Source organism: Artibeus jamaicensis, unplaced genomic scaffold (assembly GCF_021234435.1).
Source record: "Artibeus jamaicensis isolate MK-2021 breed Jamaican fruit bat unplaced genomic scaffold, CSHL_Jam_final contig_1015, whole genome shotgun sequence".
Lineage (NCBI taxonomy): Eukaryota > Metazoa > Chordata > Mammalia > Chiroptera > Phyllostomidae > Artibeus > Artibeus jamaicensis.
The window spans coordinates 14,826,445-14,844,884 of record NW_026521194.1 but is presented as its reverse complement, the minus strand read 5'-3'; the positions used below and the strand labels follow the sequence as shown (position 1 = coordinate 14,844,884).

Below are 18,440 nucleotides of genomic sequence, written 5' to 3'. Positions count from 1 at the left end.
TAAAATAATTAGACCAGTTTTAAGTTTCAATATAGTTATCACAAACTTAGATATTAGCTTATGCAGAATTGTGACAAAGTTCCAGTACATTTTTATATATTTTCCCTTTCCCTTTTTCTGTTTCAATACGTAGTCATAGTTTTCACTGGCTACAGTTACAGGTATAACTCCTTTGCTATGAAGACATTCATACGAAGCCTGGTTTAGTAACTCCCAAGGCTCGGGGGCATGGGGAGGGGGGCGGGCTGAGTTGGTGGGCTTTGTTGACCTCATAACAATGAATAATCAGCCATACATATATATTTTTTATTTTTCTCCTTTACAAAAGCAGTTACAATTGGGGTGATTGCATTTTTGATCACTGCAAATAATTTTAAAATGTTTGAAGTGACAGTTACTCTGAACACTGAGTCCAAATCTGTATTTATATCCCATTGCTTCTCATATCCACCAGTTTCTTCTATGTTCTGTTTTAAATGATGCATGTGTCCCAATAGGCTTCTTTGCTTCATGAAAGCTTTCTCTGTGATACAGCAACTGACTTTTCTATTTTCCATGCAGCTCTTTGCCACTGAAGCCACGTCAGACTGGCTCAATGCCAACAATGTCCCTGCCACGCCTGTGGCATGGCCATCTCAGGAAGGACGGAATCCCAGCCTTGCTTCCATCAGAAAGTAAGAACAGGAGAGGGTTGTCTGAGATAGCAAAACTTTGGAACCAGTGTGATATGAGTACTTCTTGATACTTTACCTTACCCTCTTGCAAGTCTTCCAGAAGTTCTCTAGATCAACTAATTTAAAATGAGAAATTTGTGGATGATAGTAAAGTTTCATTCTCATGAACTTTGCTATCACCATGAACACACAATGCCATATGTGTGCATGGATATATGCAGCATCTTTCAAAATAGTTCCTAGTAAGGATGCTTTCCTTGGCAGATACTGTGATCTCAGTGATGAGAATCATGGGCGTGAAGACTGTAATGCAGAACTTTATATTTGACATCAAAGTAGTATACATGTGTGTATGCCAAGTATAAGTTTGGTCAATTGTCTTTCACTGAGGAAATGCATCAACGAATCAGTCAATTTATTGAGCACTTGCTACATGCAAGAGACTGTGACGGGAGCTATAATAACATTGTTCATTGGATTACCTAAGATGCCATTCTCTGCTCAGGTTGGGTACTATACCTTAGGCTATGTCAACATTAGATTAGTAAGACATAGTATTTCAGCACCACCATGTGGGACTTTGGGAACACCATTATATAAACACAGAACTACCTGGTATAGGTAGATAATTCTCAGTTGCTCCAGGATATTACAGCTCATTGAATGGCTAAGTAATACCAAGTTCTATGCAATATGCTATTTGTTAGAGCTCCTAAGAAGGTAACCTATAAATTATGATCAAATTAATAAAAGAAGGGCAAATTTTTCAGACCTTAGTAGACTTCCCGTGATGGTATAAGCCCTCGCGTAGAGCTTTGTAAAACAATAATTAGCATTACTTCATGCTTTTGACATTTAAATGTCTCCTGTGTGTGTAGCAGCCCAGCAACAGAATGTGAAATGGTTTAACTCAAAATCAGGGGACCCGCGTTTTCATTCCATCATCTGAGATGCTCTGGCAAGCAGGCGGTGAAGTAAAGTTAATCTGGGACTGGAAATAGGGGCTGGACAGGAATGCTGGACGAATCACCTCCTTATAAAATAAGTAAACATCTGTCAAATTACCAATTTTTATTATTGATAGATGGTGTTTTAAGAAAAAAAACAACCTTTTTCATTTAATTAGTTAGACTTTCACCAGAGTTTCTACAAGAACGCAACTAAAAATTTTTACCCCCAAATAGTGTAATTGGAACATTTACTTAAAGGAAAACAAATGATAGTTAGCTAAGCCGTTGACTCAAAGGGCTAAGAGTAATTTACATTAGTATTTTAGAAACTAATTATAAAATATGCATGGTCACCTGCAAGCTTTTGTTTGTTTTGTTTATTCCTCCAGACTGATTAGAGACGGCAGCATTGACCTGGTGATTAACCTTCCAAATAACAACACCAAGTATGTCCATGACAATTACGTGATTCGGAGGACAGCTGTTGACAGCGGAATCGCCCTCCTCACTAATTTCCAGGTATGTTCTTTTCCTCAAATACAGGCTGCATGAGGATTTTTATTTCTGCGCCCCACTTAAGAGTGTTCATCGACCTATGAACATCTCCCCCCTCCTCTTTTTGTAACATGCAGAAAGGAGAAGGATTTCTAAGTAGTAGCTAAAATAATGATGCTTTATCGTAGGTCAGGGCCTGAGACAGTTGGTGATCAAGCAATTGAGGTAATCAGAAGGCACACATCAGCATGGCTCTCTCATTACTCATACAATTATCCTTTAAATAAAAAGTGTGGTGTGGCATGGGATAAAGACACAAACTTTTATTCCATTTTTTGTAACTGAAAGTCACCACCTGAAGGCAACGCGTTAACAATAATGGAAGATTCAGAGACAGTGCAAGCACTTGCTCAATTTACAGAATACGATCGCATGAGGCATGTTCAGCTCCACTTGGACATGACTCACCAAGTTCTTTATCACGGGAAGGGGGTGGGAATTTTTTTTCAAGACTCATTAACTTTCTGCCTGTCGTATATTTTCCCTGAGTCAGTTTTAATCCATATTCACAGGGTGGGAGTGGGGGTGGGGGATAGATTTATTCATGGTAAGGTCTGAGAAACAGCAGAAAGTCCCTGTGAAATCAGAGGTATTGTCCCTTTTATCCCATGCTCCTTTGAAAATTGGGAGCAGAAATTGTGACTCTTCACTCCTGCTTCATTCAACATTCACTTTCATATCATCTGGGTTGCTAAGATTCCTACTCTTACATTTTCAGGTGACCAAACTTTTTGTTGAAGCTGTGCAGAAATCACGCACTGTGGACTCCAAGAGTCTCTTCCACTACAGGCAGTCTAATGCTGGTAAAGCAGTGTAAAGTCCTGGGCTCCATTTTACACCACCCTAAGCCATATGCTACCCTGAGGAACTGATTCCCAACTTCCTTCCCCAAAGATGAATATTGATACCAAACTTTATTTCAGTTTACTCAGTTGTGCCTTAATGATCTTCTCTTTCACCATTACATTGTCAGTCACTTTTTAAAAACCTTATAGAGTGTCCTTCCTTAGTGACTTGTCCTTCACGAGAATGCCTCTCTTTACTAATGCCTTGTTTTTGGTTGGCTGAGCTTCTCCCCATGCTTACTTGCAGCTAACATTTTATGGTGCTGATTCATGATAATCAAGATAGAAAAAGTCACTGCTCTATCTTCTGCACTCTTTCTATGTATACTTCACAGTCACTATCGTCATTGTTTTTAAATAGCATCTGCCACACTTGGGACACTCTAACCAGGCAAAATACTATCAGGATTTGTTAAAATGAAGTTTGGATTTAATTTATGAAGCCCTTCATCATGAAGTTTGTTTATTGCTCCTTTTTCATAGTCATTCAATCTGCCTCATCCAGGAATATCATCATTTCTTTGCACAGTACTGAATTTGAGAAGTGTGACGGAGGTCTTTGAAAAATGGATTTCTTTGCAGGACAGTAGTTTGCAGTTTTGTGTTTTGAAGTATGTCAGCAGATGGTAGCTACCGCTGAGGTGGTTTTCCTTCTGTTGTTTGGATTTTTAACCTGAGCCAACTGAAATCTTCAGATTTATGCCATCTCTCCTTTTCCCCCTAATTCTCGCCAATTATGGACACACTCGGGAGTTACATTCATCCCTCCTGGTTATGGATTCTGATGACCTACGGAGGCCCACAGTGCACTGTGACTTCCACACATTTTAAGCACAAGGTTCCCATTCCCTCTGCCTCTTACATGGGAAATCCTTCCTTCAAGGCAGCCTTTGTATCTTTAAACTTTTTGTGCTCTAATTGTGAACTTTTAAATAAAATACTGTGAAGAGTCGCTGTAGTTGTATTGTTGCATTCATTTATTTGTTTACATTGATATGTAAAATTAGTTCACTTCTCTGATGAAACAAGGTTTGGAGCCAGAATATCACTTTTATTTTCTATACAAAGACATAGGGTATGAGCAAATTAATATTAAAATAATTAAGCCTGGGCTGTTGTATCTCTTTTTCTTGTTTCCCTCTTGTTTATTAGTCTCATTAAAATTTTTATTATGTGGTTATGTGGTTATATACCGCCTTTGATCCGGATACTTCCAAATATACAGTCACAACTGCACGCTGACTAAACACTGCCACACATATATAACAAACACTTACCCAAATATCTGCTATAATATGGAGAGAAGTACTTAGACCCAATTGGGATGATTCATACTGTCTGGGGAAGACAGTGCTGTTTGCCACAGTGATATCATATCCTAGAAATACCACCTAAATGTGACTTTGTGGAGGAACTAAGCTAATGATGACATCATAGCTTATATCCCTACCCTCTCAGTCCACAATCAGGTTTTACCACCTGACATAGACCTGGATGAAGGCTTTCTAAATTCAATTTCCCCTTCTCTCCCACTTGTTATCACTGTGAGATCATTATTTATTCCCTGCAATATCATCATAATATGTTTCCTGATCATTCCTTTACTTCCCTAAAATATTTAATACATTTCTGCAATGTTTAGTGGGGGATATACCATGATCCCTTCTATTCCTATTATTCTAGTACTTTTCTGATCTTATACAACTTATCACTATGACACCACAGCCCCATTGTCATATGGGGAACACATGCTATTCATCTGGCCGGTCTAAGTTAACAAATCAACTCATTTAATGCTCAACATCTCTCTGAGTAGGGGTTGTCATAGTCTATACTACAAATAAACTGACTCATGCATGACCAAGTCACACAAAATGCAGTCTCTTTGTTTTTATCTTATATTCTAATGAAAACGGACATGTAAAAAATCATTTCTCATAGTAAAGAAAGTTCTTAAATTGCCCGAAGAGATCAAGGACAAGCTGTTCTGCTGAAATGGACCCCTGTGTTGTCTTGAGCAGCATGTCTTGGTTCCTCTGGCAGGCCCGGGCATAAGGGCACCCATTCGGGGCATGACTGGCTATCAGGGTGTGTGCAGAGAGAAAGGGCTGGGACAGAAGTAGAGACTGGATTCTTAATTGTGCATGTTTAAACCACATGGAAGTTTTAAGACTTCATTTTGAAATAATTTGGGGACTTAAAAAAATGCAACAATGAAAATAGTATGACCTTTACTCATATTTGCCTGTTGGTATTATTTAGCCCTATTTGATTTATTATTGTTTGCTCTACCTGTCATCTATCATCTAACTTTCATCTGCCTCTCTATCTAAACACACACATACACACACAAACACACAGAATAGGAGGAAAAGTAGACTTTGGCAAAAAGTAAGTAGGCTACAGGCGGCCAATTTAGATATGCAACTCATACTTTGAAACAGAATTGCTTGCAGAAAGTACCAGAAGTTCAAAACAATACTTCTTGTATTGTGGACACTTACCAAAGGTTCTCGACTTTTACATTAATTTGAACAGACTATTTGCATAATGCAAGAAATGAAAAGAGTAATAATAGTTAATCAAGCAGCATTGTTTCTAAATAGATTCTATATTATTGTTGGTAAAATAAAGGGTCTTTGGAAAATCTGAAACAACATATACTCTCTCCGTGGTGCTGAAAATGGAATTACATTTCTTTGGGGTTTGGTTGTCTTCCTGTTTTCTAACGTTCAAAACTTTAAAAAGATTTAAAGAACAAGTAAGTAATGCCCCGAAGAACCTTGGTTAGATGAGAGAAATGCAAGAAAATGGAAGCAGATTTGTGTTCAGATTTGGCACAGCTTTGTCCTTTGGTACATTTTTATTCTTTCATATAAACAGGTTAACACACGTTTTAAATGGCTGAATTCCATTATAGATCATGAGTGCAGACAACATAAGGTCTGCGTCTGTAGAGCCGAGTAGAAAATCGAAGTAGTTTTTTCCATACTGAGAATTTAATAGCAGGCATGGAGGACCGGCTCCACTGGGTTGGGTGAAAAGGGGCTCAGCCAGGTTGTGAAGTGAAGAGGAATAAAGAATGATCCATATATAGATTTAGGATTTTATGGCTTTGGAAAGGTGAGTAGAATATTTTTAACTGCACTTTTGTCAAACTTTCCTCTTAAACAGCATTCCCACTGGAAACTTTTAAAACCAGCTACAACATCATTTATCTCAACAGCTGCAGGTATTTGAACCTCGGCTTCTACAGTGTCCACAGCCTTTTGAACGATGAAAGGGAAAATTATCCAAGAAACAAAGCATGCTGAATTCAGTTAAGTGCTCTGTAATTACACCCCAGTATTACCATTTGGCTGCTGGTGTGGCGCCCCGGCGGCACAGGTGCCATAAATGCTCACATGCAGCCAGTCAAATCCACGAAGACCTTTTATTACAAATCTTTTGAAGCACCCTTAGCTTGGAAAGACTAGCTCAACTTTATTTCTCCTGCTCTTTCTCTCACTGCTCCTTTCAACTTTGTCCTCATGTATAAAACATTCTATTTTTCTTAATGAAGATTACCATGCCATTTTATAAGAAGCTGTTGCAATCGGTGAGTGTGAGGTAACATGGAAAAAGCAAGAACGTTATCTTTCTCCTAAGTGGCTTCCCAGGCTCTGTGAAAAATTGGTAATAATTGTCCCTATTTCTCTTGTGCATAAGGTAGGGTGTAAGTGTTCCAAAAAGAGAGTTTAAGTACCTACAGCTGTTGAGATCAATGCAGTAATGGGCGAAAAAAACAGCAAGTCAAAATCAGCACCATTTGTGCATGCTTCTCATTGCTTAAAGATCATTTTTGAGTCTTTACACAACTTTCATTCTGTAAAGGACTTCTATCCATGAAGGGAACTATTGATTGTTGACCAAAACAAAAGTAGGCTTTTCTGGTAGCAGAGGTCCACTTTTCCTCTCCTGAAACTTCCAGCCTAGATAATTATTTCTTTATGGCATTCCCTAAAAGGAACACACCACCCACAGAGGAGTGCTTTTGTTTATCAAAGGCAAAACACTAACAGTCTCACAAAACCAAGCCGCTTGTGTCCTCTGAGGACAGTCTCCCACACAAAGCTGAGTGCCGTGGCTGGCCATAATGAAGACAGGCAGGCGAGCAACATGTAGAAAAGGGAGGGCATTTGAAAAACTCAAAGTGGATTATTAAGGGAGAGGAATAACTTGAAAAATATGTATTTTATGAATAAAAGTACATTGAATATGCAGTGTCTAAATGACTGCATGTTTTCTTTCCAGAATTTAAGGGCAACGAAGGGTCTCTTCTATGGAATGTCTTCTACCTGCCAATGGGAGATCCTGCAGGGTAAAGTAGGGCAGGATTTTGAGGTTTTTAGCATAGCAGAAACATTCTGCTGTTTTCCATAACTCTTTACCAGTTTCCACCTAGAATGTTGCAAATAACATTTATGTGGAATAATTTAATTTTACTGTAACATTTATTTTAATCTCTCCATTCTAGAGGATTTACATATAAGTCCTTAAAAATGTTTTCTAATTAAATTGAAGACCTAATATTAAATCATTTGCCAGGTTCAGTATACTTTCTTTCCCAGTCATGATTAAAATATATAGGGGGCTGCAGGGGAAAGTGGGGTGGTTGCAGTTAAAATGTGAGTAGTAGTTTTTAGATATTGTTAAAACCATGAGGCAAATGTGTTTAAGGTAAATTAGGCTCATATTTTATTTATTTTATAAAAATAAGATAAAGCATAACTGACTTGACTTTCTCAGCATTGGGGGCCTCCAGGGCAAAACTCACCTTTTGTTAAATCTCTCACTGCCTGTCTTATGGTACTTTGTGAAGTCCTGTTTGCCTAACTCCAGTGCCTGGTTGAACTCTAGATGTGTGAGGCCCCAGGGACTTCTGAATACAAACAGATGGTACTCTGTAGACTGACTCATCAGGGAATGGTCCCTGGCTTCCTTTATTTGAGTTTTACTGTGCTAATCTCTCTGGAAGTTTGGTATCAAATTGATATTCCCAGAAGTACATGAAACAACAGGTTCTTGGGTTACTGTACTCATACTAATGTTCATATGATGGAGTTGGTTTTAACCAATTATGGTTTTTGTCGACCCACTGAGGTTAGCCACCATAAATGACTCCAGATTATTCAGCATCCCTTTTTCTCAATGTGAAACCTGAAGTTGAGACCCAATCATGAATCCCTGGTACTTACACAGGTATATGGAATGTACAGACATGTTTTTATTGATTTTTATATTTCTCAAATGGTGAGGGAGGGAGAGAGAGAGAGAGAGAGAGACTCCCTCCTGGGGGCGACGGGCCGTGTGGCCCACGGAGAGGACAGGCCAGTGCACCATCTGAGTGTATGAGCCAGAGAATGTTTTTTTGTTCCCCTCAGTTTGGATGTGAGAGGGCGCTTTCTCAGAATGACCAAGTAACTTCCTAACCTTTCCCATGCTTTGGGTGGGTCCACCTCCCAATCAACCCCTTCTCTCCCCAGGCTAGACTGACAGGATTCTGGTCCGCATCTTCCCCTGCTACCATTCTGACTTCAATGGCACATACGCCTGCTTCCCCTGGTCCCACCCCCAATCTGGTAGGAAGTGTAGGAGGCAAGGTCCTTTCCCCTTATCCAATTATATTCTGGCTTCTGATTCCTTGGAGGCCCTACGCATTCATCTTTCTAGCCCTTAGCTAGTCAGTGTAGGAATGCCCTCCTGCCGCCTTCCTGGCTGGTGGGAAAGACTCCCCTGAGTCTGCCATTTCTCGAGGCTGCCTGGCTTCACCATCTTTGAGAAAATGCTCTTCTATAGCTGGGCCCAACCACTGCTCCCGCTGGGGAAGGCAGCGCCCTGCCATTCTCCATGTCTGCCAGGGTTCCCACAGCCTCTGAGCCAGGCAGAGGCATCGAGCAGATACTGCCATCCGCCAAGCCTCTGGGCTCAGAGCCCCATAGGCAGAGGGGCACCCCCTCCTCCCTGCAGCTTAGCACAGCCTGCCCAGCACTGGAGGAGGGGCGCGCCAAGGCAGGCTCCTCCACCATTAACAGGAACGTAATTATAGTAGATGTTCAAAACTGATGAATCCATAAAATTTTGGTTTGAAAAAATGATTGTGGCGAGAAGTGTTAGATCAGAATAATTATATTCCTGTCCTTGTTTTTAGTTACAGGTTCCTATCTCCTCTTTTGATTACAGAGACCTTCATCCAGTTTACGCTGGGCCTCTAGTTTTAACTGTAGTCTTCACGTATTAGGGAATCTGGAGCAATTTGTAAAAAAATAATAAAAATAAAAAATACACACACACACTGATAAACAGTAATTTTCTCAAGTCTTAAATCTACTATCTCAGGTCACTAGAATTATGTTTCAGTAATCTTATGAATGCTTGTTTATATCTCCGTGTCCATGATATGAAATAAGCAAGTATTTATCAACCTCTGAAACTTACAGTTTATCTATTGTTATTTTTTTCTTTCTTCATTACGATTTTTCATGGCCGCTTACTAGTTCTTTTGCTTTTAAAACTTTTTGTTATAGACTATTTCACACAATATTCATGCAAATATTTCTTGGACAGAAAATACAAGGGGGGACACAAAAGAAACAGGATTATCTTCTAGTGGGCAGTCCCCTTGTAGTACTGGCTTCCCCACATGTGTTCTAGGGACTCATCTGTATCAGTGTACCAGCTGGTGTTGTTATGAGAGGCTGCGTTTGGCTCGAATGGTTTTTCTTGAAGTCTCTTTCAACACATTTCACGATGGGTGATTTACAAGCATACCTGTCCACAGGGTGCTGAGTGTTCAGTCGTTGTTTTTTTGCAAAAAACGTCATGACCCCTGTGCCTTACCCTCCCTATTCAACCAATCTTGCCCAAAGTGGCTTTTTCTTTTGTTTCTCCAGATGAAAAAAAAGTCCTTGAAAGAAAAAATTTTGCCCGTGTGGACAAGTTGAAACAAAAAATGGAAGAAGTACGAAAAGGCATCAAAATGGACTAATTCAAAAACTGTTTTGAGCAGTGGGAAAATTTCTTGGTAGGTACATTGCATCGAATGGAGAGTACTTTGAAGGTGACTGAAGTTTAAACATGTAAGAATAAATACATATTTCTATAAATGAGTTCTGGGGTTTTTTTGAGTCCCTCCCCTTGTAGACAATTTTGGAGTGTGTAGTTTTTGTATATAGTATCTCTGCATCACTTTTCTCTAACCCCTTTGTGCCCTAAATTTATTCACTAATTTTACAAACATTTACTGAGTAGCTACTTTAAATAAAATAGAGCACTTTTGTGCTCATGAAGCTTACCACTTAGTCAGAAAAGCAGAGAGTCTCTTACAAAAATTATGATAAAAGAGCTTGATTAATGTAGTGAAAGATGTTCAGTAGCTATATGAACTCCTGCCTGGGACAATGAGCACAGGGTTCCATTAGGAAGTAACGTCTAAGCTGGAACCTGAAGGATAAATAAAATTTTCCCAGGTGAAGTAGTTGTGGTGTGTTCTGCAGTGTGCATGACGTGGAAACAATATGCACGAAGACCCCAAGGCAAGGAAAACAAACTCTATTTGAGGAAACCAAGGAGGCCAAGTGTGACTGGAGCATCGAGCGTGCAGAGTTGTTGGGGAGGCTAGGGAAACATGCTAAATCATAAGAGCCCTGTAAGCTGTGCCGGGGAGTGTGAACTTTTTTTTTTTTTGAGGATACCAGGAAGCTGTTGGAATGTTCTAAGGTAGAAGGTGATATAATTACATTTGCATTTTGGGAAAACTTGCTTCGACTTCAAATTGAATGGGTTGAATAAACCAGAAATAGAGTCAGAAAAACTAGTTAAGAGATATTACAATATGACAATGATCCAGGAGAGAAGAGGGGTAATCTCATGATGTGTTTGGATGAGTGAGAGGGACACTCAGATTCCAGGAACCTGGGCAAATAGGTGAGACATCACACAAGTGTTTCTTGGTGCTAGATAATCCAGGAATTAGAGCAGGTTTATGACCAAAAATGGTAAGTTTTGTTTTAGGCAATGAGTTTCAGGTGTCCATGAGAAGCAGAATGGAAATGATTTATAGTTAGTGGAGCCAGTCTTCTTGGGTTTGAATCCAGGCCCTGACATTCAGGAGCTATGTGATTTTGAGTAGGTTATTTAAATCTTCCATATCTGTGTTTTCTCTGCAAAATGGGAATCATAATACCTACTTCTGAAGGTTAGACTGAGAAAACGTAAGTTGCACACTTGGGATAGTGCTGGGTACAGACAAAGTGCTAAGCATTAGCCATTATTGTCATTGTTCATTGTTATGAAACATGCAAATAGAGATGTCTAGAAAGCAGTTGTGTTTTCATTCTTAAAGACTGGAAATATATCATTTATCATTAAGTACATATTTTGCTGAATGTCTATTATATTCTGGGGAAAAAACAAATCTTAAAAAAAGGGACATTCTACTAGTTATCACTGACCTCTGAGCAATGTAAAAGTAAAATTGTACACTATTAAAATGTTTAAAGATCCACGAATAAAATATATTTTAGGAAGACAAAATTGAAAACTCTTCTTTCTGTTGGTCAATGTATAAAAAACGTATTTTAGCACCATGTTCTACTACTTGGACGAAGACAGCAAATTTTAATACTCTGCAAGATCAGATTAACCCCAATTTAAACTTTGATATGTCCATCAGAAATAATGTAATTGTACTGAAAAACAACCTGTAAAAATAGAAAGGGTAATTCAGTTGCACACATTACAATTCCTGGAATGGACTGGGCGACGGTTTGGCAGACAGTGTCTCTGTGTGATGGGCTGGTCAAGGCGACATGGTGTGATGCGCTGGGCCACGTGGGTGCTCCGAGATGGAGGCTGTGGTCAGGGTGGAGCCCAAGTGTAACCTGGGTTTTTAGGGTTTTACGGGAAGGTGTGATGGCATGTGGTAGTGGGTAGGCAGGTAGTTATTGCCGTGAGGTGACTAACAGGGCCACTGTCATTTTAGGCTGACAGATAATACAGTAATGTTGTTAATGACGATGCACCTGCTTTGAGCACTTCCTCTGTATCCTGTGCTGTGCTGGCATTTGAATTATGTGATTGAATTTTAATGTTCACAACAGATGTGGAGCACTAGGGATGCTCCTCAACTAGCTCATTTACAGATGTGGAGAGAGGAAAAGTGACAGCTCGGATCGTCTAGAGGTAAAGGGAGGAGGTATAAAAGAAGCAGGGGGTCTCGGAAGGAGATGGAGCTGCAGAGGAGACAACCAACCAGAGCAAGGGGGACATCCAAGGGGTTGCCAGGGGAGGGCAGAAGGAATGGACGAACAGGTAAAGGAAGAGTTGGATGTTGTCTGAATACTTATTTGGTCACATGAACTGACTTTGCTGTGGAAAGTGTATCCTTGAGAAATAACATGTCGCATGTGATATAGTCATAAGCCCTGCAAGCTGGTGGCTTTTCTGTGGACCCAGACAACAAAGAAGTCTGTCTAGACAGCAGCCAGCTTGTAGGGATGCATTCCTGAGTGCACAGGAGACACACTCTGAGGGGCCAGTGACAAGGGAGAGTCAGTGCTGATTTAGCTGGACCCCAGTGGGTAAGTAAAATATGCTTATAACTGTGAAATGACTTTTGGGGGGCCTGGGGACTTAAGGATTATGTGATAAAAAGTCAGAATGCTACATGTGAGTCCCTTCTGACAAAGCCAGATATCATATTCTGTGTGATTGTCCACTGCTGCATGAAAACTTACCCAGAATCCCAGTGGCTTAGAACAATTACTTTGTTGTATCTCATAATTTATGGGTTAAAAATTTGGACCAGACTTGGCTGTGTTATTCTTCTGGTTTTGTGACATTGGCTGAGGTCATTCTGGGTACTCAGCTGGTAGCTGGACTACTTTTAAAGGTCCCAGATGACTTTACTCCCCTGGGCAGGGCCTTGGGAAGGATGAGTGGAAGAATGAACCCAGACAAGACTCTTGACCAGAGTGTCAACATTTGGCCGGTCCAACATGGTAGACTCAGGCAGTTAAACTTCTTAAATGGCTATTGGCTTCCTCCAGAGTAAGCATTTTGAAAGGCCGAAGTGGAAACTTCAAGTCTACTTATGATCTATCCTTGGGATACCAAGACTGTCACTTCCTCTGCACTGAAATTGGTCCAAAAAATCACTAAGACCACCTCAGATTCAATGAAAGAATTAAACTCCTCCTCTGAATCAGAGGAGCAGCAAAGATTTTGTGGCCCTATTTAATTAATCATGCCCTCTGGCTTTAATTCTAACTTGGGAATCATTTGAATTAATCCAAAAGTCTGAAGATTTCTGTGCACTGTTGCCATCACAGCTGAAAACACCACCCACAGTACCAATCTCATCAACATTATTTGAACAATATTTTCTTGTTTGAAGACATACCTGAGTTTCCCATAGCACAAAAATAATGTTTTGCTGTTGAAGAGTAGGAGGTACTTTAAAGTCAACTGGGGTCACAAACTGTAATAATAGTAATTTTGACTGATTCAAGAGCAAAAAGATCTTTGCTGGGAAGATCTATCTGAATGAAGATTAGAAAAGAGATTGTTGCGTTGCTAGAACTAGACTCCTTGTGCTTTAATTTTCTCAATGCTGAAGAGGGGCAGTAATAGTAACAAGTTTATGAATTGTAGTGTAAGTAAATAAGATAATCCATGTTGGCTTCAATAGAAAAGTACTTGGCACATAGCAAAAATTTAATAAATGCTAGTTCTTATAATTTTTAGCAATAAACTGCTAATTTGGGGGCATAGCTTAATCCCGTGTGAATAGAAATGTCAGCAAATCCATGATATCCTTGTTAATACACTTTCAGGGGATGATATTATCACTTACAAACAACAATTGGTCCACTATAGAATCTGACAAAATCAGAATAAATTTTGAAATCTTTTGTCTTGTTTTCATGCCAAGCATAGAGGTACCAAAAAAAAAATCAATGTAGAGACAAATATCCAGCTGTTCAGAGATAGAGGGAAATACTTTTTTAAACAGATAATAAAGATAGACAGTCTCTAAGGTACAGAAAATGCCAATTATATCAAGATACATGCAAGAATTTGGTCGTCAATGAATTGTTCGCAAAATATGGAACTAAACTGAAGTCATTGGGTACATTTTATGTACCACTACAAAGCAATGCTATACCAAAGCTACTTAACTAAAAATAAAATGATATTTAAAAAAATTACCTGTTGGAAAAATAGCCTCAACCAATTTAACTCACTAGCTACAGTACAGAAAAAAACCCTATTAACTATAATTGGTGGGTTCTTAATTTCTAAGAACCCATAATTAAATTTTATTGTCTTATAAGTGATTTGGATTAATTACATCCATAATAGACTGATGCTTACTCCCCCCTTTAAGGGAGGAGATGGAGGTTTCATAGAATTCAGTCATTTATTGCAATCCTCAAGCATTTTGTTTCCTGCCAAGGCAAATTTGCTATAAAGCCCCAGTTCCTCTTAGGATTTACTGAAAAGTGACAGGTGTTGATATGCTGGTATCTTTCTCAACAGATCCGAATGAGCTGAACAAAATGGCTTCTATACCCATTTAGGCAGAAAAATAAATGGGGACACCAGCTAATGAGGGAACGCAGAGTTTGCTGGACTCAAAGCATTCCAAGCTGTTGGCAGCTGGAATCAAAAAAGGAATTGTGCAGACAGTCGCTCATGTTTATTGCTGAACATGAAATTAGAAAGATGCTTCATCTTCCCCACAGGTGCAAGAACATACAGTTATTAATTACAGCAAAGCCCATTTATTGACAACCCCAAGCCTATAAAATCTCACACTCAGCAAATGGCTCTCCAGGTTCATCCAAAAAGCACTTTCAAATCAATAAAAAAGCATTGCATAGTTGATGGATCTGTGTCCAGTAAAATTCCGTATCCCAAAAGCATGACATAAACTGTCTCTAATATTTATATAGTTGAACATTATCGATATTTCTTTGTTCTTGTAGTAAACCTATTAGATTAAAAAATCCTTAATTTCCTATTGCTTTTATAGTTGTGATTCCAGAATATTAAAAAGACTGAACAGATTTGTTTCTTAGAAGTTTTAAAAACAAAACTATCCCTTCATTGAGCAGTTTGCTCATTCATTAATGTACTAAAGGTCTATCGAATACCTATTACATGACAGGTACTATTCTAGGTACTGTAGAGAACATACATACACACAGAGGCACTTAAAAATCTTATGGAATCTATAGTATGAAAAACCAGAGCATACTATAAGAGAGCATTTGATTGAATGCTGACTGTAACCAATGGACTTTAAGAGCTAAAGATTTGTGAGGACAAACAGAGAAGGGGATCCTGAGCTAATCTGTCTACAGATCTTGATGGCCATGTATAGTTTATATATTTATTCTTTTTAAATTCAATTTGTCTCATTCCAAATAGGATTTGAGACAACTTACAGAAATGCCCACAGTGCAATATGTTAGGATAAAATAAAATAAAGAAATGGATGAAAATGATACTATGCAATAACTCTAGGGGTTAGTTCTGAATTCCAAATGTGCTCCATAAATTTCTGTCTGGCTTTTGGAGATGGGTCTCAGATTTGGTCCTATGTTTTTTTGTTGTTGTTTTTTGTTTTTGGTCAGCCAGGAATAGAAAAAAAGAGAGAATACAAGAGATGTATGATCCCAGGTTAAAGCACAAAAATTCCTAGCTGCTCTTGTATATAAATATGCAAGATAAATATCCCCTATAATTCTTTTAGAGGAATACTGAGGGATCATGTAGAGTAAATCCTCAAAATCTTATTATAATATAAAAGCTAGTTTTTATGGCTGCCTCAATGTAGGTCACTACTGTGGTGACCTAGTTTTATTTATTTATTTAAGAAATATTGAAAATATTTATTGAGTGTTCTCTCTATACTAGATACTGTTCTAGACACTAGAGATAGACTGGTAAATGAGTCTCAAAGATGACATACTGCTGGGAAAATAGGTGATAAACAAATCACTAAACACATTCTAATAGTGATAAATATTATGCAAATGATAGAACAGGGTTAAGTGAGGGTTAACTAAGGGACTAAGGAAGACCTCTTGAAAAGATGATAATTAAGGCACATTTAAATGATGAGAAGACCCCAGTCTTGACAAAGTTAGGAGGAAAGCTATTACAGGCTTCGAGTAGAGTAGTTGCCAGGTCCCAGAATGGGGGAAAAACAATCTTGGTGAATTGGAGAGATAATAAAAAAGCTGGTGCTGGTGGACTGTTAGTGAAAGAGAGAAAGGCATACTAATTTATGAGAAGACATGTGGATTTTATTCTAGGGCAATGGGAAGCAGGGTATATAATTTGAAATATCTAGAAAAAAGACAATTGAAATCCTCTTTATTTCTCATTCCAACAATCGTAAAGAATGGAACATCGGATGATTTGAAAATATCTTCTCTGGCAAATTTTGTAAGGCAGAAATTCAATTAAGGTCAGGGCCGTTCCTCACTTCTAATGGCTCGCTGAATTTAGGTAGAATATTTGACAAGCCATATGATTCCAAAGCAATTTAATATCAAGCCCATTTCATCAAATGAGTAAAAGGGCACTCAAGTTCTCAGAACTAGATAATGTGGTGATAATGATTTGAGTCTGGAGAAAAGTCAAAGCAGGTGTTCCCAATTGTTCATGGTCTTTATAAACATATCAATCAGGCAACAACAGAATGCTTATTAATCAGACTTTTCCTGGTACCCCTACAAGATAAACTGGTTACAAAAATATACCCCTAGGTAACTAAAGGAATTGACCTATGATATTGAAGTTGTTAATGATAAGCCAATTAAGCTTTGGAAGTCTGCCAAATGATTGTTAAAGCTTTTGAGTTGGTGTTATTAAGCCATACTTTCTGACAGTAATTAGGTGATAGGATCAGTTATCCACTGAGGCCACTCTTGGCTAAGTGACAATAAGCTACATGATCAGCATATACGGACATTCGGACATTCTTCCCCACACATGCTCCTCCCCATGCTCTGTTTGGTCTTTTCCTCGGGTTAGAGAGAAAACAAATTATTCTCACCAGTCAAGACAGCCAGTAAACAAAAACTGCTTCCTGTGATCTGGTTGTTGAGCCTTCTTGATAGAAAAGGCTGCCTTGGGAGTTAGAGTTAGACAGTTATTTCAGGCTAGGGAGAGGTTTTCAGCGAATAAAGAGACTCAAGCTATTGACAGCCTCACCAAGCCAGGCAACGATAACATTTTAGATTATATTCCAAGAGCAATGGGAAGATATCCTTATTTTTAAAAATGGATTGATTAATTTTAGGGTCAGTAATTTATACACAAGGTGCCAAATTCAAATGTAAATGGAGCATCTGATGAAAAAATATGCCATTCTCCAAAAACTGTCCCCCAGGATGGTCATTTCAATTCTCCAGATAAGCAATTCTTATGAAAACATTTAGAAGTATACAAATATTCCATAACACACTTTTAAAACAATCTAACATACGATTCTACTCCTTGCTTTCTTTCATTTAAGAATGTTTTCGATATTGTTCTATATCCATATATTGAGTTACCCCATTCTTTTTAGTGATTTCATAAAATACTATGATATAAACAGGCTATATTATCTTTGATTATTCTTTGTTAATGAACTTACAGGTCATTTTCAATATTTGGCTATCACAAACATTGTGGTCATAATATCCTTGTACCTGTGTGGGTATAGCTGACTTGTATTGGGTATATCTATAGAATAATTTCCAGTGAATAGTACTGCTGGATCAAAGTGAATATGAATTTTTATTTTTGATAGATATGGACAAATTTTCTCTGTAACATTTTTCATTTGTATGAGTTAGCTTTTGCTGTGTAACAAGCCATCCCTCAAATCAATGGATAAAATAATGGTCATTTACTGATTAAATATTCTGTAGGTTGACAGTTGGGACAGGCTGAGCTAGGCAGTTCTGTTGGTTTTGCCTGGGTTTCTCCATATGGTGGTAGTCAGCTAGTGACTGGTCCTAGATGTCCTCACTCACACATTTGGAGGTTGGAGTGTCAATGGAAGTGATGGAGCCTTGGGTCTCTATCAACTGGCAGGCTAGCCTGTGTTTGTTCACATGGTGACTGGTTCTAAAGGCACCTGAAAGCAGAAGTTCCAAAGTTCAAGTGTATTTTAAGCCTCTGCATGCATCACGTGTGCTAGTATTCCACTGATTGGTATTGGATGATTTCAAAGAGGCCAGTACAATATTCCATCAGGTGATAAATAATAAAGGCTTCTATTTGGGGAGTAATTGTAGAAATGGTGAAAATATATGAATTGCACAAATATGTAGCTGTTAAGAAGGCTTGATTGATTAGATTAATGAGTCAAG

At 38.6% G+C, this 18,440-nt stretch overlaps 1 protein-coding gene across 1 annotated transcript in view; it reads left to right on the top strand.

Moving 5' to 3' along the window:
* Positions 1-3,976, top strand: part of CPS1 (carbamoyl-phosphate synthase 1) — a 118,782-nt gene extending 114,806 nt beyond the window's left edge. Inside the window, exons 36-38 of the mRNA XM_037138622.2 lie at positions 562-674; positions 2,014-2,143; positions 2,898-3,976. Coding sequence (XP_036994517.2) covers positions 562-674; positions 2,014-2,143; positions 2,898-2,996 — 342 coding nt within the window. The 3' untranslated portion in view covers positions 2,997-3,976. The remainder of the gene's footprint in view (positions 1-561; positions 675-2,013; positions 2,144-2,897) is intronic.
* Positions 3,977-18,440: the final 14,464 nt, after the last annotated feature.